The sequence below is a fragment of the Lissotriton vulgaris genome, chromosome 3_1 (genome assembly GCF_964263255.1).
Source record: "Lissotriton vulgaris chromosome 3_1, aLisVul1.2, whole genome shotgun sequence".
Classification (NCBI taxonomy): Eukaryota; Metazoa; Chordata; class Amphibia; order Caudata; family Salamandridae; genus Lissotriton; species Lissotriton vulgaris.
In genome coordinates this window covers 955514682-955540030 of record NC_141689.1, presented here as the reverse complement: position 1 = coordinate 955540030, position 25349 = coordinate 955514682, and the positions used below count along the sequence as shown (strand labels likewise).

At 43.5% G+C, this 25349-nt stretch overlaps 1 protein-coding gene across 1 annotated transcript in view; it reads right to left on the bottom strand.

The window, feature by feature from the left end:
• Nucleotides 1-25349, bottom strand: part of LOC147727266 (uncharacterized) — a 734797-nt gene that overhangs the window by 534971 nt on the left and 174477 nt on the right. The window contains exon 7 of the mRNA XM_086961322.1: nucleotides 8722-8783. Within this exon, the coding sequence (XP_086817448.1) occupies nucleotides 8722-8783 (62 nt within the window). The remainder of the gene's footprint in view (nucleotides 1-8721; nucleotides 8784-25349) is intronic.

Here is a 25349-nt window from a genome sequence, read left to right as displayed (position 1 = left end):
AATATTTTATAGTCTGCGTTGAGCAGAGGTATCGGGCGGTAAGATTCACATTTTGTAGGGTCTTTTCCTGGTTTTAAGATGATAGTTATTACCGCGTTGTTCCAAGAATCAGGCAGCTTGTCATGTTGTTTGAAAGACAGATTTACCAACTCCGTTATATATGGGGCTAGATTTTCCATTAAAGTCATGTAAAGCTCATTTGGCAATGCGTCTGGACCTGCGGCTTTACCTTTCTTCAGAGTTCTTATTACGTTCTTTACCTCAGTGGTTGTGATTTCTTTATTTAACTCATCTTTCTCTTATTCAGTTATGGCTAAGAATGATACGTCTCCTAAATAATCCTCTATCTGTTCCTCAGATGGGCTGATGTCTTCAGTGTATAGTTCAGAGAAAAAAGTCTCAAACTCTCTTCTAATTGTCCCTTCCTCTGTGATCAAACTTGGTCAATCATGTTGTTTTAGGCCCTTTACTTTATTTCTTGTCATGTCGGTCTTTAACTTCCATGCAAGCCATTTTCCGCAGCCTTCTCCATACTCGTGGTTTGCCAGCTTGCTTGCTTCCCATTTTGTTCGTACTCTATCCTCGAGTATATCACTTAAGGAGTCTTTCTGTTTTTGTCTGTCCTTTTGTAGGTATTCTTTCTTATCTAGGGCTCTTTCCGCTAATATTTGTGGATCTAGGGTGTTTATACTTTTTTCCAGATCTGTTATCTCTTGCTTAATTTTCTTAGATTTATATGCTCCTAAGCTAAGTAGCTTGCCTCCTATTACGGCCTTATATGCATCCCAGGTAACTTGTTTTGTTGTACCTAGTTTATTGTTATCAAAAAAGTTTTCTATTTCTGTTTTAAGTTCCTGTACTATTTGCTGGTCTAATAGCATAGCCCTTTCGACTGTAAATCTCTTTTGCGTTTGAGCTGCGTTTATTTGAACAGTTAGCTGTACAGCGGAATGGTCTGATAGGTGGGCTGGTATGTGGATTAAGTTTGTTACACTTTCCAGTAAGCTTCTATCTATCAAGAAGTAGTCTATTCTTGACCTATGCCCCAGTTTTTTGTTATGTAGTGTGTAAGGCTGACTTTTGTCTCCCTTTTCCTTCCATATATCTATCAGATCTAAGTCCGTTCTATATATTCCAATCCACTCCCTCATTTTCGGTAAATTGGGTTGCCTTCCTGGGGGGGACCTATCTACTCTAGGGTCTAATATGAGGTTAAAGTCTCCTCCCAGGATTGACGGTGTAGTGGCCAATAACAAGTGTGTGTATAGATTTTGGAGGGGCTCGGGGTCATCAAGATTAGGACCGTAGTAGCCTGCTATTGTATATGAGGTGTTTCCCATTTTTATTTTAGCTAGTGCCCACCTACCCTTACTATCGACTTCTGAGGATTCCATAGTTGCTTTTTAACGATTTTTTGATGATAATGGCTACTCCTTTGATGTTGCTCCCTTGATTTGTACAGACGTACGTATCGACCCATCTTAAGTTTTTCATTGCCTGATCCAATTCTTCCTTTAAGAGATGCGATAATGATCTCACTTTCAGCTGTCTTGAGGTATTCTAGAATTTTATTCCTCCTACTTTTTGTCCTCATGCCATTTACGTTCCAACAGAGTATTTTGATTTTTTTACTAATTTCTCCCATCTATCATGTTTATTGTTAGTGCATTTTGGTAACAAATACTAAATGTTTTGATTGGGGCTTTGGCTTTTCGTTCCTTCCATTTTTTCCAATATTTGAGGATTATTTTTTTAGTTTTTCTCCCTATTTTGCACCCCACCCATTTTTTGTTTTCTGAGCTTTAGTTTTTTTTGTTTTGTGCTCTGTCCTTAACCTCCCTGGGGAAGCCTCCTTCTTCTTTTCTTTGGGTTTTCATCTTAACCCTTTTGTAGCTCCTTGACTCTTGACTTGACTGTGTGTATTGTTTTTTTTTTTTTACTTATCGCGTCCTACACCGACTTATTCTATGTTTTCTTGTATGCGTTTTTTTTTTTTAAATTTCATCTTGAAATCCTTTTGAACTTGTGGGGTCTTCCATCCGGATATTATCTTGCATTAGCTCGAGAAGACTTTTCACTCTTCAGCATCTCTAATATTTCTCATTTTGTTGCGCCACATGATTCTTAACGAGGGTGGAAACTTCATTTGTACTGTAACACCCAATGATTGTAGTTCTGGCATGAGTTTCCCCAACTCCCATTGCCTATCTTGTGATGCTTTTGACATGTCAGACCTGATCCTGAAGGACCATGAGCCTTTACTGAAGTTACCTTTTTTCAGGGCCTCACCAAGAATTTTCTCTTTTAATGTGTAGGTTTTAAAGTTAATGAGTATTTTCCTAGGTGTTTTCCTTTCTTTATTTTTTCCGAATGGATCTCTATGAACTCTTTGTATGTCTTCCTTTAATTGCTCTGCATCAATCCAGGGAAAATGTTCCACCAAGAGTTTTACAATAAACTTCTTGATGTCAGTTCCTTCTTCATTCTCTGGCACATTTAGGATTCGTATGTTGTTTTTCCTGGCTTGATTTTCAAGCGATTCCAGCTTCTCGCTCAGATGTTTCCCCTCCTGTTTTAATGTGCTTAGTTCTTTCCGATTGCTTTCCACCCTTTTGTTCAAAACACTCACTTCTCCTTCCACAGCTGTCACTCCCACTCCTAATGCGTTTAGTTTACCGTCCAACTTCTCGCATACTTCTTGGATTTTGTCTTGTTTGGCCTCTGATATGGTAAATTTGTCTCTCATCTCAGTCCATATTTTCTCCAGAAACTCGTTCGTCTGATTTTTAGGAGTTGCTTTTTCAGCCTCTTGTGTCTTTTGTACGGTTTCCTCGTTCCTCTCCAATTCTTCATTATTTTTGTCCTGAGTGCTTTTTGCTGTGACTGCCTCGGCCATTTCTTGAGGTACAGGGAAAATTACTGATTCCTCTGTAAGCTGCGTATGGCTTTTATCCTCCGTATTCTTTGGCACTGTTCTGTTGGTTTTTGGCGTCTTGTGAAGTTCTTTAGGGCACTCGGTTAGAAATGTAAATGCAGTACCTATTGTGGGGAGTTGGTTATTTTGTGGATGTGTTAGTACCAGCTCAGAACTTTCTGATAAGGGATCAAGTTGATTCGCCTTGTTTCTTACCGTGTGTGACTGCTGTTGTTTTTGAAGTTTAAAAAAAGTTCTCAAAGAAGGAGTAATCTTGAGTTTACTTTTCAAGGCTGAGTCGGTTTTATTTTCAGCAATTTGTTTCCCACTATCAGTACTTTTTTTGGCAGTTTCTTGAGGCGTCCTTTTGGTCTTTTTAGGTTTTCTTTTATTAACTTCCCTTGGAGTAATATTCTTTGGATACTGTTCCTGTTTGAGAAAACTTCTATTCCTAAGGCTGTAGCAGGATACTACGTTCAGAGGTCCCCTTTTTCCTTCTGTGCCCCTTTTATTTCCTGTGGTCGGAACCCCCAAGTTCTTGTGTCCTGTAGCTGAATCTTTATTTTGTACTGCTTCTCTTCTTTCTCCAGCCTCCCCTTCCTCACCTTCTTCACCCTCCTCCTCTCCCTTTCCCAGTGTCTCGCTCATGTGTTGTAATAATATGTAATTTTCCTCTTTGCCTGTGAAGTAGGTGGTAAGGGGATCAACGATATGCTTCCTTATGCTAAAAGTACTGCTAAACTTTGGAACTGGGGCTTTCCAGCTTGCACTACCTTTTTTGTGTTCCTCGCGTGCAAACGAATCCAGTTCCGGCTTGTCTCTGCCGCTTATGCCACGGAACTGAAAGCCGAGCCTCCCGGAAGCCTTCCTGCAGGTCGATCTAGCTCTCCTCGCCGCCGCCCAGACTCCCGTGTAACCAGTCGTGCCGTGCTTCAAGCTCTGCGTATGGGGGATTTCAAACTCCCTCCGTGGCGGGAGTCCGTCGGGGACCAGGTAAACAGTCATCTCCTTATGCCGTTTTTTTTTTATGCTTTCGTTCCACACTCTGCACTCCGCGAAGTATATACCGATATTAAATTATTCCCCATGACCTCTAATAGTTCTACACTCTTACCAGTCTTACTGCAAGTCATTTCTTGCCAGTAGTGGTGTAGTTTAGCGCAGTTTCTCGTGAACCTCAAGTGGAGTCAAGGAGCTCTCCGACCGGGCGTCCTACCCGGCCGCCATCTTCCCCAACCCCCTTGAGAGTCTTCCCTCTGTCCCACTTTGTGCCCTTCTGCCCTCAGCCCCACTTAGAATGGTGCTGGCAAGCTGCCAGCACCATTCTAAAATAGCTACAAAGTCAGCTTCAACAGGAAGCACTAATAGATAAAGTAAAGCAGGTGCTCGAGTTGAAGGTCAAATTAAGTTACACAATTATTAATCACCCCAAGTTTGGGGTGATTAATGACTGTGTAACCTTTCAAAGTATACATGAGGGGTGTCACACTTTCTAAACATGCCGGGGTCATAAAATCCCTGAGGAACAGACTAGGGTGGCTGGAAGGAGAGATAGCAGCATTGGACTTGTAACACAGGCAACTAGGAGATATCAGAGTATCGGGGAAAATTAAGACCTAACTGGCAGAATATTATGACACTGCAAATGATGAGGTCAAAAATTTAAGCAAATACTCCATTGCCAGAACGTATGGGGAAGGAGAGCTCCCGGGAACTGCTGTAGCGACACTTCTCCGTCCAAATAGGGAATATACTGCAATCTTAGGCATTCTCGACAAAGAGGAGAAACTGATTTGGACACGGAACAAATTGCAGACAGATTTCAGCACTATTACACATACCACACATGCGTCACTCCTGACGAAGCAACTACAACAGACTACTTAGAGCACATAGCGATGACATGGCTTGCGACAGAACACAGAGAACATCCGATGGCACCACTAATCCCCTCAGAAATAAGGGCAGCACTTGCTGGTATGCGGGCTGGAAAAATCCCGGGAACGGATGGCCTCACAGTGGGCTTCTATGAGGCTTTTCAGAAACTCCTTATCCCTCATCTAGTCTCATTTTATGAAGAGATGGTAGAGACTGGCAGATTGCCTCCTTCAATGCGTGAAGCATTCATAATTACACTCCTAAAACCAGGTAAAAGCCCTGAGAACTGATCCTTGTACAGGCCTTTGTCCTTATTGAATGTAGACACTAAAATATTTGTGAAAATGTTAGCTAACAGACTTGCTCCCCCACTACCAGGGGTAGTGCGACCAGAACCGGCAGGGTTTGTCCCACGCCGTAGCTCAATGTATAACCTTTGTGCACTATTCAGCACTATATCTAGACCCAGAGGTGAGAGCCGCCGCTGTGTTTTTGGATGCAGAGAAAGTCTTCTGTAGAATGGACCTTTCTGAAAGCAGTTCTTTGCAGAATAAGAGTGAGAGGAATATACCTCAGATTAATAGAGGCTCTATATAATAGACCAACTGCCAGAATACGAGTGGGAAACATAGCTATGACCCCTATCAAGATTACCAGACGCCCTAGGCGGGGATGCCCCCTATAACCATTGTTGCATGCTATTGTGGCTGAACCCTTTTCATTAGCTTTGAGGAAATATCATGGACGCAGAGGCCTACATTTCCCTGTTTACAGACTTATAACTTCAGCATATGCTGACAATTCATTATTGTACTTTCTCGACCCGAGCGGAACCTCTCCCCAGTATTGAGATAAGTGGTGTGCTTTGGAGGTCTTTCAGGTCTCGAGATCAACTGGGACAAATCTATTATCTTTCCTCTTACCCCAACTATGATACAGATAGCACTGGAGTTCCCACTACGATGGACAACAGACTCGGTTAGATAACTAGGGATACAAATAAATACGAACCCAGCCCAGGTCCTAAGAGAAAACTATGGTAAAGCGATCCACAAACTGGGGAGGACATTGAATGATAGCTCAAACTTCCACTATCCACAATAGGGCGCAAAGCAATTATGAAAATGGTAGTGCTGCCCAGATTCTTATTTTTATTTCAAAACATCCCAATGTTTCTGTCACAATCATTTTTTCACACATTGCGATCCTTACTACTTCAGCTGGGGCAGGAAAACAACCAAGGGTGTAGTGGAAGAGCCTAGTTTTACTGTATGACATGGGGGCCTCAATGCTTCCGATTTAGAGTTATATTATAGAGCCGCACAGGGAGTCCCGGCATTTTTACTGGCTCCATGCCCCACATGACTCGTTGCCACATTTACACATTGAAGGAGATGCTGCAATTCCACACACTCTCCCTAGAACACTGTACCATAATCCAACAAGGTGCCATGGAGTCCCCGATTTGCTTAATTTCACGATACACTCCTGAAGACAACTATTAGAATACCAGGCTAGCTCCCTACTATACTCCCCCAAATATTGCTGCTCTGTGACTCAAACTGTATCATTAAATGATCAATATAGAGTTATTTACTTTAAATGATTTAGTAGACTATATTACACTTCAGAGTGACTATTTAGATATGGCCTGCAAGACACAAAGGAATGTTCTAGATGCCATGCAACCACAGCAGATTTCATATATGTGGTGTGGTATTGTCCCGAGATTGCTATATTCTGGGGGTGGTAATTTATGAGTTAGAATCAATTACCAGTTCTGCCCTGGAATTTAATCCAATGCTTGCATTCTTGGGGTATGGTGGGGGGTAGACACCACCATTTGAATACTGGTAGCGATTGGGCTATTGCTGGCTAAGCGTTGTGTGGCAATGCATTGGGCGAGGGGTCCCAACCCCACTGTAAATGAATGGCACGCAGACATATTTGGCAATGTGTAATCAGATGTATACAGTAAAGTATTATCCCCCCATTGTCACCCAAAAAAGACAATGGGGCCCATCTCAGACTTACTAGTGGTGAAGGAGACAGGAGAAGTGGAAGGAGAGCAGGAAGCGACGCAATAAGGGCAGAACAGACTGGTGCACAACGAGATAGCAAGTGCAAGAAGGGGGACAACGAATCCATCAGAAATGACAACAGTTCTTCAACTATTGCAACACCAAAAGAAACATAACAGGACTGTACAAATAGGAGAAAGTAATATTGGACACAAGTGCACCCAATCACTATGCAGATTGATTGTATTGTTGCAAACAATTGTAATTGATACTAAGTATTATAAAGTATAGAAGTACATCTGTTAACTGAACTAAGGTCATCATGCATACTTCATTAATGTGTTTCGTTAAAATAAATAATTTTTAAAAAACTGCCTCAGTGGGGCCTACAAGTATGTTACCTAGACTCATGGAGCTTGGCTTGATTACAGCTTCCAGTCTTGCCCACAGAAGGATTTAGACAACCTAAAAAGTGACTAAGTCAGAAGGAATAACCTTGGCCTGGAGTCAGGCAGCAAACCAATCTCACTTTGGAAAGCAACCTCAGTGGCTTTGAAATCTAGCGTTGTCCTGCTCAGAGCTTTTTCCATCAAAACCAACCGCTTCAGTGGAATCTCAGAAATGACATATCAACACTAAAGAGTTCTTTCTGGCTTCATTTTTGGACTTTCCAGTCGAATGATTCAGACTTCCAAAAGGTAGAAGGTAAATACTTTGACTGGGACAACCCGCTTTGTGCATCCAACCTCCGCCCCATCAGGGTTGGCCTGAAAACACATCCAGTTCCCGGTCTACTGTGAATGGCTATTTTTAATGGCGTTTTACTTTTTCTAGGTGTTTTTTACCTTAATACTTTCATAATATATATCTCTGGATCCCATTAACTGATTTTAATAATTATGGTTATAATTTGGCTTTTTTTATAGATAAATTTACTTTAAACATTGTTGGCATTGCATTAACATGCATTTTGAACAATATCCTGCTGCTGTGCCATAGCTACTAGGGTTCGAGCAGAGTTTCACTAATACTTGCATTGAGACCTAACCCGAGTGTGTTTATTAAGTATGTAAGTGTCCCAATTCCCAAATTATTCACTGGCTTAGCGAGAGCCAGTCTTCAGATTACATTTTGAATCTGGTGTTTATGGTTTATAAAGCCACATTTCCATTTCTGTCCAGAGAGAAGGCTATCCTTCCGCCAGCTTCCTCTGCGTAGGGTTTCATTTCTTCTCTTCCTTTTGAAGGAGGTTTATCTTCTTATCATGATGATTGGTCCAGCAAGTCCTACAACAATTTTAAGGGTCAGTCTTGTCAGAAGGATGTGGGCATTCATTGCTCACTTATCCCGAAGCCCTACAAAGTTTTTGTGACTATGCCTCCAAGATGGAGCACCTGCTCTACAGTCATCATTCAGCTTCCCTGGATGTTTGGTTGAACTGGAATTCTTGGAGACCTTGCTCACTTTGTGGTCACTGCTTGAACTCGAGACTGATCCTAAAATTCTCCACTCTGGAACAACTGTTGTACTGCTAGCAAAGACAGCCATCTTCCCATTCACATCTTCGAACAGGACCTGGATGTGTTTCCACAACTTCTCCTGGTGCAAAAATCATTAGGGAGCTTTCGGATGATCATCAATCTCTAGAATGTCAACATGTATTATTCTGCCATCCTTCTCAAGGTGGATACCCTGCATCCCATCATTCCCCTAATTCTGCTGGTGAATTGATGATGTCACTGGATCTGGAAGATGCCTACCTTCATGTGTCTATCCTGTGACTGAGCAAAATCCACAAGAGTGATCACAAAAAGGATCTGTATCTAGGATGAAAACAGTTGCAAAACCTGTGCCGGATCAGAGGCTGAAAACCCCATTGCTAGTAATTGTGGAGGTTGCATTACATACCCTATATCTGGTATTTGCAGCATCTTGGAATGAACCATGGTTGAGACCTTCAGTCACCGTCCCTAAGAAAATGAAAGAGTTTCAATATAACAACCACACAAGACCAACACCAAAAATTATCTTTTCAACCAAAAACGAAAGTATCTGTTGCAGGGATTCTGTTAGAGAACAGAACTAATTTTGGGACCACAGGACATCAGAATGTAGGGAATGAGTCACCAAACCCCATTAGTACATCTAAACCAAAATTCAGACTAGCTCATAGTGCCTTACCTGCCCTCCTAACCTGTCCAGAGTAACAGAACACAATACTCTAGTCCAGTCAGAGAAATGTGGTAACAGGTCATCACTTTTCATTCTCTCACTCATGCATGTCCACAATAAAGAGAAATAAGACACAAGAGCAGTTTACAATATTTATTGAAACTATTGTGCTCTATTATGAAGCAACAGTGCTGTAACTAGAAAATGTACAAGGCATAGTAGTGTAATTAGCATTACCAAAATCCATACACAAAGAAAAGTACTATTGTGTATCTGCCTAAGCTTATCCTCACAAATATTTGACTAAAATCTCTGGAATGGTACCAGACTCCATACATGGCATTTGCCGTTAGCTGGTCTGCATCTCAAATTGCACAGAGCAAGCGCTCACGTCTTGGGACCTTTTCTCTGATAGAAATTTTCCCCACTTTTTTCAAAATGGCAAGTCTCAGCTTATATGATAAGAAATGCCCTACATGAAAATAGCAGCTGGGTCTCTCTATTATGTATAGCTGTTAGTGTTCAACCACAAAGAACAAAAAAAACAAGGCACAATGTTGTTTGACCTTGTATGACATTTCAGATTGAATACCAGCAGAAGAGCTGAATAATAAAACATGTGCAACCTATTTCTAAAATAATAGTGTGCACAAAACCAAATGATTTACTTTGTAACATGTGCAAAGCAAAAGCAGTCTAAAATGTGTGCAGTTACGCTAACATAGGGGAAAACTACAGTGGGCCCTATAAGGGACTCACAACACCCCCCCTCGGTTGGGATAGTAATTTGATGACTTAATGAATAATAAGGACTAAAGACACGAGGTAGGCAAGTTTAAAGTGTTCCTAATAAGCGCATTATAAAAAAGGGATGATATTCATAATAAAAAAATGCAACATGGCTATTTTGAAAAGGTAGCAGAATTAAAGCATGTCGGAGGTATCTATGATTTCTTTCGCCAGTTCAAAAGTCACTGAATCCAGAACAGATTCCATCTCTGCAGCCGATGCTTGTTCAACATCCCAGTTCACCAACTCCAGAGAGCAGACATGATCTTGAGGGGCATATTTTCAAACCCCTTGCGCTGCAGGTGCGTCACTTTTAATATGGGAAATGTCTAGTACCCATTCGAAGGGGCGCCAGTGAAACATGGGTTGAACGTAGGTAAATCAGCCTGGTTGAAATGAAAGTGGCCAATTAAGGTCCAATTCCTGGAGCAACAGGATTCCACAGAATTGAAGAATGCGCTCACGGCATAGCAGGAGCAGTGGAAGTTCCAGTGGGCTGGCAAAGACAACATCCATTGAGGACAAACAAAATATATACCAGAATGCTGCAAATGAGGGATAACAGCAGCAGAAAACACCCCAATACACTGGAAAAAGGAAATCAGTAAAAGTTGGCATTATTCCAAAGATTGTCTGGAAGGAACTGACTAAGCCTGAACCCACAACCTTAAAAAACTAAGTAAGTATTGAGGCAGTATTTGATGCATTAAAAATGTGATGGACTAATTTGCCGAAATGTAATGGGAGGTTAAAGAACTCTATCTCACTAGATATCCTTGCGACTTGTAATTCAAATGTTTCTCTAGTAGATGTTAGGGCTACTTCTTTTTCAAACAAAAGTGCTTTGAGTCTGCTTAGCTTGTTAAAATCTGCCTTCAAAGTTGAAATGAAATGCCACAACAAACTATCCATGCCCCGTTGGGTAGAAGGAAAGAGGATGTTGTTACAGCAGGTGACTCTCTGCAACACCGATAAATTGTATGGGATACCAACGCGGGTCCCACAGCAGGCTTGATCACTTAAAATTAAATAACTTCCATTTGGAAGGACTACAATTAATGGGAGCATTGTATGGGCTGGTATGCCTTTGAGATAACAGACCAAATTTTCTACAAAAGCATTGCATGTACTTTGAATGATAACATGTTTGCAAACGAGTGAATGTCCAACAGAAAAGTCGCATTCCTTTCCAGTAAGGAATACCTCTTTGTGGGCATGTTCACACAAGTAAGAAAATAGGAGTCACCATAGTTCGTGAATGAAGCTGCCTCCTAGGGACTTATATCTACAGACAGGGAAATGTTTCACACAAGCTGTGAATTCAAATGTTGAATTCGCGAAGATATTACGCCATGTATTAACCATACAGCGGATGGTGTTTCTGCTATAGTGAAAGGGAGGTGTTATAACTTCTCGAGATGTAAAATTGTGTGGGTTCCGTCTTTTTTTGTCATGAGCCGTTCTTTACATGTCATTAAAAAGGCATGAATAGGTGGCTGGACTTAAGGTAACAGCAAGGGAAGCGACCATTCTTAAGGATTGGAAGGGTCCAGATAAACTGCATGACGGATCTAAGCTGACTTTGGCCATGGTACAATACAGACATGCCACTCTGCATGATATCGATAACAGATGACACAATGTTATTCAGATTTTAAATTTGAGAAGGCAACATATGAATACTATTATCAACAACAGCAAGCACTTTATTCGAGTTATCTTGATCAATTTGTAAAACGTGCAGCAGCTTTCATTTGTGACAATTTCAAAATATAATTACATGTAGCATAAATAAATCTTTTAGAACGCCTAGACTTAGGACCTAATAGAAAGTCTGAAAAGTCCATGCCTTTCGATAGGGGAGAAAGATGTTGTTTCACTGCAGATAGTGTGGAGGGTTCTAACCACTGCTGAAATAATTTCCCCACTGAATAGGTAGTGACTATTCGTGAGTGTTGTAATTGCTAGCCTTAAATCTTGGTGTGGAATTTAAAAAACGACCATGACAACCATTTGCGTCTGGAGGCTACAATAACCACCTGTGAGGACCTGAAAGTGTGAAATTAAATGTACCATTCTGCAACATACTATTGGTCTAGTTTTCAGTGCAATCTGTTAAATTTCGCCAATTTTCAAACCGGCAATGGAAGAAATAGTGGGTGCATTTATATCTTTAATGTTAGAAAATCGTAGACCTGTGGTGTATTGAACGGTGTCATTCGGAAAATTAATTTGTGTCCGGATTAAAAAGATTCGGAACAAGTTTTCCGTTCCCTGAACTTGCCAAGATTTGGTACCTCAAATGAACTTTATGTCAAATGTATCCTTCCAATAGCCATAGCCTTGAAAGCTAATTGTGTAACAAATGAGTTTGTATATATGAGCTTAGTTTGTGTGAGCATGTATGTTTTTTAGTGGTGTAAGGACGAGTTTGAAATACAAGGGTGTTGGATCTGACTTGTCATATCCTGAAAAGTATGTGAATTTATCTTTGTACTGGAACTCCCTTGTCGGGGAGATGGACAATATTCCCACCATGTGTAACTTAAAATGGTATGTTGAACACTACTAGTTCGATGCAAAGGAGGATGTCCATATTGGCGAAAACAGAACATTTCATCACTGTTAGCAGAATTAAGGTATACATCCTCTGGGTCGAAAACAGTATAATATTCCAACATGGAGAGCATGGAGTTTACATCCCAATCATCAGATTTCAACATCAGAATGTAACTCCATAGACACTTTAAACACATTGTAGTGTCTGCAGGATTTCTGTAGCGTCAAATTTCTCGTAAGGAACTTTATCCCAAACAATTCCATCATTTACTGGAATAGCTGAAATGTTCACGAGGAACAAGTCTCTTTTTAGCTTATGTAAAGAAGAGTGGGGGGCCAACACCCCATCGACCAATTCTGTAGCAGAGCATTCTGCAAGGTACTGGCCATTAATCCACAGAAATAGAAAAACCAAGGAAAGTGTTGTACAAACATATATACATCTCGGGACCAGATAAGTATGTTTGAAACTTGAAAAGAAAACACATATCTCTGCATGAGTGTCTAGAACAGATAAATTGTCGAAAGGAGTCGGAAGAATAATCATCTCACTCCACATAATGCCTAAAAACAGTTTGTTGAGAAATTGGTGCCTCAGGTATCGCAATAGCACTGGAAAAAATTCATGAGGTTGATCGGAAAAAGATGGAACTGTATAAACAACATCAGTTGCAGAAGATGCATTAGTAAGGCAACACTTCAGTCGAGTTGCTGGCAATTGTAACGAATGCAGGAATTAACTGTAGTACATTCTCCACCCCATCTCACCTCAGCTGGGAAGAAACAGCTTCGGTGGAGCTCACTAGTTGTAAATATTTGAATTTTTCCAAAATTGAACAGCCTCAGAATAAAGTATACAAACATTCAGGCATTGCTACTTATATTAAGAGTGTTTGATACAACCACCGGTGGATTGTGAACTTCCGTCATCTGTGTATAGGTGTATACATATATGTATCACATCACATGCAAATCACAATATTATATTATGGAGATCCCCTTTATTACAGTTCTTCTTGGTCTTGTGGTATAAGTGGTAAGGTGCATATCTCCCCCTGTATGTGTTAAACCCTTTCCACAGTCGTATCCACTTTTTTGGGCACCCCCTGCATACATATACAGTCTTTTCAGCTATCATAGCCATATCCATGTCTTTGCACCATTCTGCGAGTACGGGGGTGGCCGTCGCACCCCAGTGTCCAGCGATATTCTTTTTTGCCAACATCATTCCTAAGGTTGCCCATGTCTGTCTTGTGGTGATGAAGTCTGTGGACTCCCATATGTTTAGAAGGCAGCGTTTGGGGTCAGGCGGGACTGGGGTGCCACTGAATCGTGTGATTTTTTTAATTACCAGTTTCCAACATTCCACTATCGCAGGGCATTCCCAGATAGTGTGGAAAAAAGTGCTGAGCGGCCCACACCCCCCTCAGACAAAGTGGAGTGTCCGTTCTCCCTATTTTGTAGAGTGTCGGTCGTGTATAGTACACTCTATGTAAGATCCTAAGTTGTATCAGACGAAGTGTAGATGGAATTGAAACTTCCCTGGGTGAGGCTAAGGCGTTCTGCCAGTCTGAATCGTCAAGGTCTCCCAGTTCCGCGATCCATTTATCACTGAGCTTTTGCGTGGGGTTAGGTGCGTTGTTAATGATTTTCCTATAGAGATTGCCTTTTTATCCATATGTTCCATAAGTAACCTGTCTATAAGTGGAGATGCCTCTGGTAAATCGGTGGCGGGCGGGATTGCTGCCTCTAAGGCGTGCTTTATTTTATAGTATCGGAATTGCTCCATTAGTGACATCCCATATTTGGATTGGAGTTGGTCAAAGGTAATCATCTTCCCCCTTATCCAGAGGTCCCCGACCTCGGAGATGCCAATGGCATCCCATTGATGGAATCCCTTGCTCTTGCCCAGCCTGCCTAGTTCTTGAGATCCCCAACTTTCGGAATCCAGACAGGAGGTTTTAGTTTCTTCTTGATTTCTGCAGAAGCAGATGTCTTCAACTTCTTATTGGATTGGGCGTCAAAGAGGTTTTGCAGATCCTGTAAGACAGCACAATGATTATTTATTTTAAATTGTGTGGCTTGTGCCACAATGTCTGGATCGTCAATGTCGGAAACATACATGTTGATGCCAAAGAGGACCTGATATATGGTTCGGCCACCCAGAGATCTTTTAGGGAGGTTGTTTAGTGCTCCATGCACCCCATAAACCTGTTCCTAATACTCTAGCTGTTAAGGACTGCGTTAAGTCACTGTTCATCCTCTCCACAACAGAATTCCTCTTGGCCTATATGGAGAAGAAAAATGCACCTGTACACCCAGGGAAGTCATAGTATCCCGATACACTTTAGAAGCGAAAGCTGGGCCCAAGTCCAAGTGGAATGTACTGCATGCATGTGTCCCGATGAAGACTTGCATGTTTTTAATAACAGTGCAAGCGTCAACCGAACGCTGTGGCCAAACCCAGAGGAACCCGGAGCAAGAATCAACTGCAACAAAGATCAATTTAAATGCAGTATCCGAAATAAGAGGACCGCAATTGTCCAAATAAATGCAGCCAAAAGGATTGTTAGAAATTAACAGGTGTGCCTGCGGTGGATGCGCCATGTTGGAGGTTTTAATTTGTAGACAAATGTCACAGCGAAGGACTTTGTTTTTGGCTTTTTGATATATGCTGTGCCACCAATAATGTTGCTGTAGCAGTAAAATTGTGGCTGCCACACCTGCATGTGCAGAAGCAACTCCTTCATACACAGCTATCACTAAAGCTAGTCTTCGGTCTTGGTTGGGAATCACTCAATTGCGAACTCCTGGAATAGTTACAAAAGCAATGTTTTGTTCACTTAAGTGTTATATATATTTAGAAGGAAAACCCTTAGGTAATGGGGTGCCGTCTCTAATTGCATTCACAGCAGCCAAAATATTAGAATTTATTCTTGTTTTAGAACGAGTAATTGCAGCAACAGTCACAACTGCAGATTTGGCTGCTTCATCAGCCAGAGAATTCCGTACAACGTGTGCTCCCATACGCTGATGACTCAATGTATATATAACATGAGCCTGTGGCAGCCTATCTTTGATGTCTGCCACTTTAACCTAAAGCATTTTATGCTTGATTGTTTTTCCTTTAGAATCTTTTAATCCATTCTGATGCCATTAATGTAAACAGCCATATGAAACACACACAATAAGTGTGGGGAATTCAGGATACGCATGTTCAAGTGCAAGAAGCACAGCTTTTCATTCAGCCAACTGAGCAGTGTCAGAAGGTGGAAGTCCATGCCTTTATAACATCATGGCTCGACTATGCTAATGTATTATCCTGGGGTATCCTTCTGCACTTACTTAAGAGACTACAGTTGGTTCAGAATGCTGTAACCTGGCTCCTGTTGAACATCCTGAGAAATGTCTCTGTGCATGTCAATCTGAAGAAGTTACACTAGCTTCCGATACGGACGAGAGTGTAGTTCAAGGGACTGGTAGTAGCCCATACAGCTTTCTATGAATGGAGGACTTCTTTAGGTTTTATGCGCCTTAAGCTTAACGGGAGGCCAGCCAACTAGCCCTTGGAGTCCACTCACTGTTCCTTGGCACAACTAGGATCAGGTTCGGCCCTTCGGGCCTCTCTCCATGGATTTAGCAGCAGTAGAAGCTATTTCTGAAGTCCTGTCTTGGTTCATTTGATGCAGCAGCTGTGGTCTTCTTTGGTACAGCCTCTCTTTCTGGGTTCCACTAGGAACCAGCAGTGTTCCGATACCGGAGGCCAGGGGTGCAACTTTTATGCCAATTTCAAGTTTGTAGGTGGGGAGGGCTCACTAGCCAATGGGGCTACAATAACATGGGGCAACCCTACACACTTTCACATAATTTCTGGAGGGGTTGTCACTGAACAATCCCACAGTTCATCTCTCTGCCCAAATCTACGATGTCGGGACCCTTCTTCCCTGAAACCCCTCAGGGGGGTCGAGCATAATGAGCCACCACTCCTGGAAAACATTTTCTGCAACAGGTTTTCCCCCTCTGGAGGAGATGTCAACCTGTCTACCTACAAAAAGTAGCAGGCAAGCTAAAGTGTGATTCACATTTGCCTCTCAAAGGTTGGAGTCCCTTTGCAGGAGGGCCATCTATGGCCACAGCCCTTAGGACATCATGGCAGAAGGAAGTCACATCTCCTTCTCCCAGCAGACCATTTGTTCCCCTATCTGGGAGCACATCGCACCTATTAGCAGGAGGGCAGCATTCTGACTTGGGTGAAATCTGCTGCAGTTATTCGGAAGCAACTACTAAAAATGTGGGACATGAAAGTGGTGGCTTTCCAAAATCACCTTGGTATTAAAAGGTACCTTGAAATCAACAATTTTTAGTTTTCATTGTCAGGACGTGTCACATATAAAAGATGTCCTTCTCTTTAATATTTAGCACCTTGCCTTATGGGCCACTAAGACCTTCCTTATGGGTAATCTATAAACATTAAAAAGAAAGGTTTTGACCTGCAAGGGGAGTTTATTTTGCCATGTCGGGTTGGCAGTTTAAAAGCTATCCATCTATGCTGCTGTGACCGACCTAGAGCCATGTTTTCACCTTGTCACTGCAGTGGTGGCATATTATATGCTGCAGCCCCTACCATAGTGATATTTAACGTACTTTTCCTGGGTAGACTTGGTACCATATACTATAGACCTATAGGTAAGTTAAATATACCAATCATGGATAAGCCAATTGGACATACACTTTGATGGGCCAGAGCATATGCACTTGGGCCTGGTCAGTAGGGTCTAGTGCATTTCAAAGCCTAAAAAATATAAGCATCAGTTCAAAAATGTTGGGGGGGTGGGGCTCATACAAAAAGAGGCACTTGTTCACTGACAGCAAGGCCTACACAGCAAAAAATATCTTTGAGGTCATTTCACTGTAGGAACATGGTAACATTATGCTTCTACATCTCCGACTTTTAAATACCATGCATCGTGCCCTGTGGGTTACAAGACTTACATTGGAGTGACTTACAAATATTTAAAAGGGAGGTCTTTACCTGTCAAAAAGGATTATGTAACAGGTTTCATTGCATGTTTTACACTGCAGCAATCAGACTGCATAAGGTAGGCCTGAAGCCATGTTTTCAGTACCACTATGGTGGATGGCACAATAGGTGCTCCAGTGCATAGGTGGAGTTTTATTTTCAATGCCATTGATGTATTTCTGCCCCATATACTAAGATCGCATTGGAAAGTTAAATGTGCCAAACAGGTTTTAAGCCAACTTCAATATGCATTAGGAGTCAGAGCAAACACACTGAGCACTGTTAAGCAGTGTCCTATTGTTCAGGTTTACTAGCAGATAAGTAAAAAAAAATAAACAACTGGGCTTAACCACCCAAAAAGGGGTTGATTTGCAGCAAATGTATTTGGATCAGATGTAGAGACTCTGGCAATGTGCCTACACACTTTCCTTAGCTTAGACTTATTAGATAGTGCTACGTAACTAATGTACATTTTTAACAGTGGGCAGAGAACTCTGCTACGCCCGCGGAATGTGCCGAGTTTTGCCTACTCTGCGTTCTGTGGAGAACGCGGAGTAGGCAAAACCCAGCACACTCCACAGTGGAGGGGAATTGGCCCACCGCCCGCCTCCACCCCACTATTTAAATTTTTTTAACAATTTAAAAAAAAACTTACCTCTAACCGTGGCGTCCCCGGGCTGCCCTCTTTCTCTTTCTCGACTTTGGGATACAGCTTAAGAAGACTGCGCATGCGAGCACACCCCCGCATTTCCTGCGAGAAATGGGATTGGAAATTCCAGTGCCCAGCTTCCTACCTATCACCTGCATGTGATGGCAGCGGGCATGGCCATATCCGCTATTTCTTCTGTAGAGAAGCAAAGCTGTGCCTTCTGCTTCGTGTTAATCATGGATTTCCTAATGAGACGAAGGGGTAGGCGTCCGACGCGATTTTAGGAAGGCAAGCCATGGCCAGACTGAAGGAGGTGCCCCTCATTTTCCCGCACTGACCTGCCAATCTGGAGATGAGCAAGGAGACGACAGAAGGTATACTGGAGACGTGAGGAATGCAATGAATGCTTCAGGTGACCATCTTGGATTGGAATGCTGTGTTATAACTTCTCCGCCATTTTACAACCTTGGAGATTGCTACTTTTTGTAAACAGATCCAGGGAGTAGTGGTGACCAGCTCCCCTAGAATCTCGGGCAGGACTATGACCATGATTATATGTTTCTGCAGGAGTGCCTGCAAGAAGTAGTGTCTCTTATATGCATGCTATAAATAGAAATGTATTGAATTAAATAACATTGAACCGGGCTATACTGAGCCGTTGTAGTAGTTTCATCTGTTTTGTGCTACCAGAAGTACTTTTCCTCGATCGAGAGTATTTGAATTGATTTTGAAATTGAATTAATATAACCGGTGCATTCGAGACTGCCTTTCGCACAAGAAACACACTCATATATATCAGATAAAAGCAAAGGTGCAGGAAGGACATGAAGTTAAACTTGCATAATAGGCGATTTCCTTTTCTCAAAATGTGGATAAATATATGGTAACAAATGAACGCATTGCTCTGCACGCATTGATAAACTTATGTGATATATACAAATATTGTGTTTGCTAGCTGACAAAGGGTAATTTTTTATGTTGTATTTGATTTTTTTTCTCAGGTCCTATCTTCATAAGAAAATATTTGACTTTTGCTTGAGGTTGAAATGGTCTCTCCTAGCTTTATCTACTAGATTTCCTCCTGACACATTTATTGTTTTCATGCTATAGTTTATTGGAGCGATTTACCATCTACTATGGATTGAAGCAAAAGTAGAAAAACCTATTGATAGCATCAGCAGTGAGTTCCAAAGTTATTTTCAGGGATCTCCAGGTTTGTTGCCACTGCCCATATCCCAGAATTGAGAGCCATGATTGTACTCTTGAGTATTGTGTACAGGAGTACTCTGGCACACTAACATCGTGGACACAATATAGAGGGACAAAATATCATAAGGTAAGCAGCTAGCGCAACAAGGGAAGTATTAATTTACTTTTCTTTAATCCACATGCACCTTGGATATATCTATCCATCTATCTATATATATATATATATATATATATATGTATATATATATATATATATATATATATATATATATATATTTATCTACATATATCTATAATTATATATATTACCTACTGGCGGTCACCAGTAGGTAGTTATAGTTAGGACATAGTTACCATAGGAAAATGGCAACATTCTATTCACAATAACTTTAACGCCAATTGACAAATCTTTGTGAAATTTTCGAAACTAATTCTTTGTTTAGATCAACTCCTATGTTGAAAGTTTGGGGGTGATTCATCAAGGGGGGGCCGGGAAAAAAGGAGGGTCCGAAAACGTGTTTTTTCAATGTTAATTTCCATAGGAAACTTTAGACAAGGCTACAGGTAGAACAGGTGAACGAAATTATCCCAAATTTGGCAGGGAAAAGGGTATTTGTCTAGAAAGCACCCTTTTATCTATTTGGTGTAAATCAGTTCAGTCGTTTTTGAGAAATATCTAAATTTACAGATATCGATATTTGGGAATTTTGCCATCTGATTGGCTGAGGCGTTACGAGCACAAGCTTGCTGCTGATTGGCTGCGAGCGCTTGAGCATTTGCAACTAGGAAGGGTTGGGCGCCTACCGGTATGAAAGTGCGGGGCTATGAAAATTAAGTGAGGTATTGCCTAGTATGTGATGTTGCTAAGGTGAGCTTGTGCGCGACTCGGGTATTAAAGTGTGAGCCCAAACTGTGTGCCTTATGCTGTGAAGTCATGTGCCCTGGCCGCTGCAGTACAGTTGTGAAAGTAGTGTCAGCATGTGTTTATACCTACTAGGATGAACTACTGACCCGTACTGGTGTGAAAGTCCTGGATACGGAAAATATGTGAGGTATTGTCTAGAGTCTCATGGAAGGAGGAAGTGTTGGCCGCCATTTTGTGATTCTGTTGAAGCGAGTAAGGGGAAAAAAGGGCCGAAAAAGTGGGAAATAGGAGGGTAGGAGCACTGTAACCTCTGTGGGGTGTTTAGGGTGTAATACAGAGGGGGTGTGAAGTGAACTAATCATACCTACTGGTGTGAAAGTGCTAGGCTATGAAAATTAGGTAAGGGTTTGTCAAGAATGTGATGCTGCTAAGATGAGGTGGTGCGGGTCTCAGCGTGAGCCCAAATTGTGTGTCTTATGCTGTGAAGTCATGTGCTTTGGCCGCTGCAGTACAGCTGTGGAAGTAGTGTCAGCATGTGTTTATAACTACTAGGACGTACTACTGACCCATACTGGTCTGAAAGTCCTGGGGTACGGAAAATATGTGAAGTAGTGTGTAGAGTCTCATGTTGCTAAGCTGAGCTGCTGCCGGACTCGGGGATGAAAGCGTGAGCCCAAACTGTGTGTCATATGCTGTAAAGTCAGGTGCTCTGGCCGCTGTGCACATCTGTCCAAGTAGTGTCAGCATGTAGTTATAGCTACTCGGAGGAACTTTTGTTTTAAACATTGTAACTTGTGTATGGTGCTTAGAGGGTGTTATATAGGGAGTGCGAAGGTAAATTTGTGTGTATGAAATGAATTTGGTATTTGGAAAGTGGAAAGCACTGATTCCTACCGGTCTGATGGCGCTGGGGGCGTGAGATGAGGTGCTGCTGGAGTTGGGAATGAAGCTGATGAACTACTGACCCCTATTGTGAACTTTTAACCTGCACGTGCCGTTAAATGTTTGATAAAATGTTGCAAAAGTATTATGGCTGAGATACCCGCCACCCCCTCTCAACACAATCCCCAAGGATGGGAAACCGGAAACCGTTCTGAAGTCTTTGGAAGACGGGAGGGAGTAACCCCCCCCGGCCGTATTTATTAAAATATGAAACAAAATTAAAACATTAAATAAACAGTTTCATATTATGTACAATTTCATTACCACATTGCGATGTTTGGCTAACCTTAACAGATTCTCTAATACAAAGGTTCTCCTAGCCGAACTAACATCCTGCAAAACATTTACTTGAAATTTTGAAATTGTACATCCTAACGTTTAAGGGCCAACGGCAAGGTCGTAACCGGTGTCAAGATCCCTAACCCAGAAATATCGCCCTCACTTGTGAGGGGCGGCCCAGAGGCGTACCTCAAGTGCAATTACCAATTTCCCTTGACTTGACGGGGGCCCCAATAAAACTCGTCGCCACTTAGAGGTCGTACGAGGACTCGTGTGAGGTATCTAGAAGGTAGCGTAGACCCCCCCCCGAACCCCACACAACTTACCATATCTGCCGTCGCAGACGTCTTGGCCCCGGGAAATTCCCCAGGAGGGGGCTGTAACCCCTCCTACCCAGGAAGGGGCCTTGACCGCCTTTCCTCTTCTTTCGGCGACCCATCCTTAGAAGGGACCGCCTCCCCGTTGAGGGGCCAATGGCCACCTCCCCCGAGCGCTCCCATCCGTGCTGGGTGACGCCCACTCATAGGGATCTTCCAATTAGTGCTCACCGATCATGACCTTACCGCCACAGGCCGGATAGTTGACCGGCTATCCGGACCCCCCACAACACTCCTACCTAAAGGTCATGCTGTAACGTTTTTAGCCATGCTAAGAAGTCTCCTATGAGTAACTCATTCCCCACCCGAGACAAATGCACTCCATCCCCCAAATACATACTGTCATCATTAATACACCCATGGGAAATAGCATGCAGTGTCCTGGAACGGAACAACCTACTCACTTTGTTATTAAGCTTCCTAACAGAATGATTTAGAGCAGGAACCGAAATAGCCCCCCGCCACACTTTTCGTGGGATCATATGGGACCATGCAATTGTGCACCCTGGAACTCTCCTCGCTAACCAACTTACAGTGGAAAGCATCGCCTCAAGAAGAAGTCGTCTACCAGTGGTGACCAAATCATTACCCCCAAGATGTACTATCACTACAGACGGCGGTGACCTCGTCCGCCCTAGCAAACCCTCAAAAAATGATTGAAACTGGTCAATACAGAGCCCGCCTCTTCCGTAGAAGGACACACTGTACCCGTATTCCCCAGCTACGTGAATCATATCACCTGCCTTGAATACGTCTGCGGCACGCCTCACGTATGAGTGGCCCACAACCCACACCTCCTTTTTCACAGCCGGTGGCGTCTGACCGCTGGCCCGGTGTAGGGTCGACTGCAAAGTCCGCCCCGCCTCGTAGGCTTGCGCAACTGAAAACCAAACAAAACAAGAAGCGTGAGTACATTGCTACAGCTTCACAACATGTGCAACCGCACATACCTCTTATACCAATTGGAGGACCAACGCCCCACCCGTTTAACTTGTTCAACATCCAGACCCCTGGCTGTAGCTTCTGTAGCAGCCCCTATCCGAAAGGAATGGGTCCCAAACTCGCCCGGGTTCAAGCCCGCAGCGGCAATCGACATCGCAAGCACCCGCTGAAACTGAAACTTTGTCAGTGGGGTGGCGTCAGCGTGTCTCAACAAGGTCCCCCCCCATGATGCCACCCTTCGTGCTAAATAATCTTCTAGACACCTTACCGGGCACATGGAGGACCCGGGAATCCTGCGTATGATTACGCAGTCACCCATCCCACTTTGATCGGTCTTAGACCTGACAAATGAGACCGTCATCGTCTCCCCTCTTATCTGGACGTGCTCCTGGCACAATCCTCCTGTCACATCCTGCTTGTTCCTCGCCACTAATTCGCTTACCCGCATTGCCCCATGGAATGCCAGCGTAAAAGCGGCTCGGAATAACACTGTCTCAAACTGAGATGAACACGTAGCAGGGAGACTGGCTAATAACTGAGCCAGCCTATCCAAACCTATCGTGCGCCTCTCATCTACTCTGCGACCCTCAAGGCGTTGCCACCCCCGAAGCGCTTTCTGTACAACGAAAGACGCCGTCGGGTCATGGATCCCGTGAGCCTTAGCAACAAAGGAAATGGCAGCCCGATGCCTCTGGGCCGTGGCCACCGATTTCCCGACCCGACGTAAGGACATCAGAAAATCCACCACCCACTCTTCCTGGCCCCAAAGCTCCTCCCTATCAGTCCCCAAAAAGGCCAAATAGGACCGGAACGCCCCTTCATATGCCTTCCTCGTCCTGGGTGCTAAACTCTCTCCCACGAGGTTACGAAGTTCGGGGCACCGAGAGACCAGAGAGCTTCGGGAAAGGGTGCCGGCTCCGGGTCCGCTGTGGGAAGGAAACCCCAGAAAGCCTGTATACGAAAACGAGACAGTGCATCAGCCGCCTGGTTCATTACCCCAGGGACATGTCTTGCTCTGAATAGCACATTCAATTGCATACAAAGTAAAACAATTTCCTTGAGCAGTCTCAAAATCCATTTGCATCGTGCTGCCTGACTATTGATACACTCGACCACGGTCATATTGTCAGACCAAAATACCACCGAGTGATCTCTGAACCCTTCGGGCCAAGTTCTCAGGGCCACTAAAATTGGGAAAAGTTCCAGGAAAGCAATGTTACATGTCAGTCCACTGTCATGCCACCATGTCGGCCACTTTTGTGCAGACCATCTCGTGCCGAATATGGCACCGAAACCTATGCTCCCTGCCGAATCTGTCCACAGCCCCAGCTCCTCGGAGGACACGGCTGGTTTGTTCCAGACGACTCGACCATTGAAATCCGCCAGAAATGCCAACCAAATGCGCATGTCCTGGCGGACCTCTGTCGAGAGCCTTGTGCGATGATGGCCCTCCTTCAGGCCGACCATGGCTTGAGCGATCGAACGGGAAAAGGGGCGGGCCATTGGTATAACCCTCAGAGCAAAATTCAACTGGCCAACTAACTGCTGTAATTGATGCAGCCTAACCTTAGGCCCCCTTATACACATCTGCAGGGATGTCCTGAACTTTAAAACTTTGTCAGCTGGTGAACGAAAACAACCTTCTGCGGAGTCTAACTCGATCCCCAGAAACTCGAGGCACGTGGATGGCCCCACAGTCTTACCTGGTGCCAATGGCACGCCAAACAGATTCATCAAGTCACAAAACTGTGCCAAAGCCTGCCCACATTCCGGGTCCCCGGCTGCCCCCAGGAACAAAAAATCATCCAGGTAATGCATCACATTCTGGAAACCAGTCTTCCTTGTGAAGACCCATTGTAGAAAACTACTGAATTTTTCGAAATAGGCACAAGATATAGAGCATCCCATCAGCATACACCTATCCATGTAATACTGGCCCTGAAACATGAAACCTAAGAGACGCTGATCGTCTGGATGTACCGGGAGCAACCGGAACGCTGACTCAATATCAGATTTAGCCATCAGCGCCCCGGGCCCCAGGCGATTCAAAATGGCTACGGCCTCATCGAATGATGCGTACCGCACCGAACACACTTCCGGGTCTATTGCTTCGTTGACGGAGAGACCACGTGGGGCTGATAAATTATGTATCAGCCGGAACTCACCCGGGTCCTTCTTTGGGACCACACCTAAAGGGGAACAAACAAAATTCGGAACTGGTGGCACACCAAATGGACCGGCGACTCGACCTCGAGTAACCTCCTTCCTGATTTTATCCTGTACCACAGTCGTATGCTGAAAGACCGATAGCTGATTTTTACATTTCGATGCCCCCTGAAAGTCCCCCACTGGGATGCGGAAACCATAAGAAAACCCGTTCCGCAACACCCCAGCAGAAGCACGATCCGGGTATTCACTGAGCCAAGGAATCATTGCCAAGGTATCAATCGGGGTAGGTAAAGGCGCCCCTCGGACTATGTTAGACCTGTTTGGCGCCTCCTCTACCCCCGTTATCACCCGTTTTGGCTCTGCACGTGGACTCAGGATGGGATGATTGCCCACACCCACTACATTCATGTCTAAATTTGCATGATCCCTGGGGCCTAGTACATTTACCCCTGTTGAAGTTCCAACAAACCCCCCTTTTCCCTGTGTTACCGGCAGGCTTCGAGTAATTGTCTGTACTCGTACCTGACCGAAAGGGCGTCCCCGCATACTGGCGGGAAGATTCGC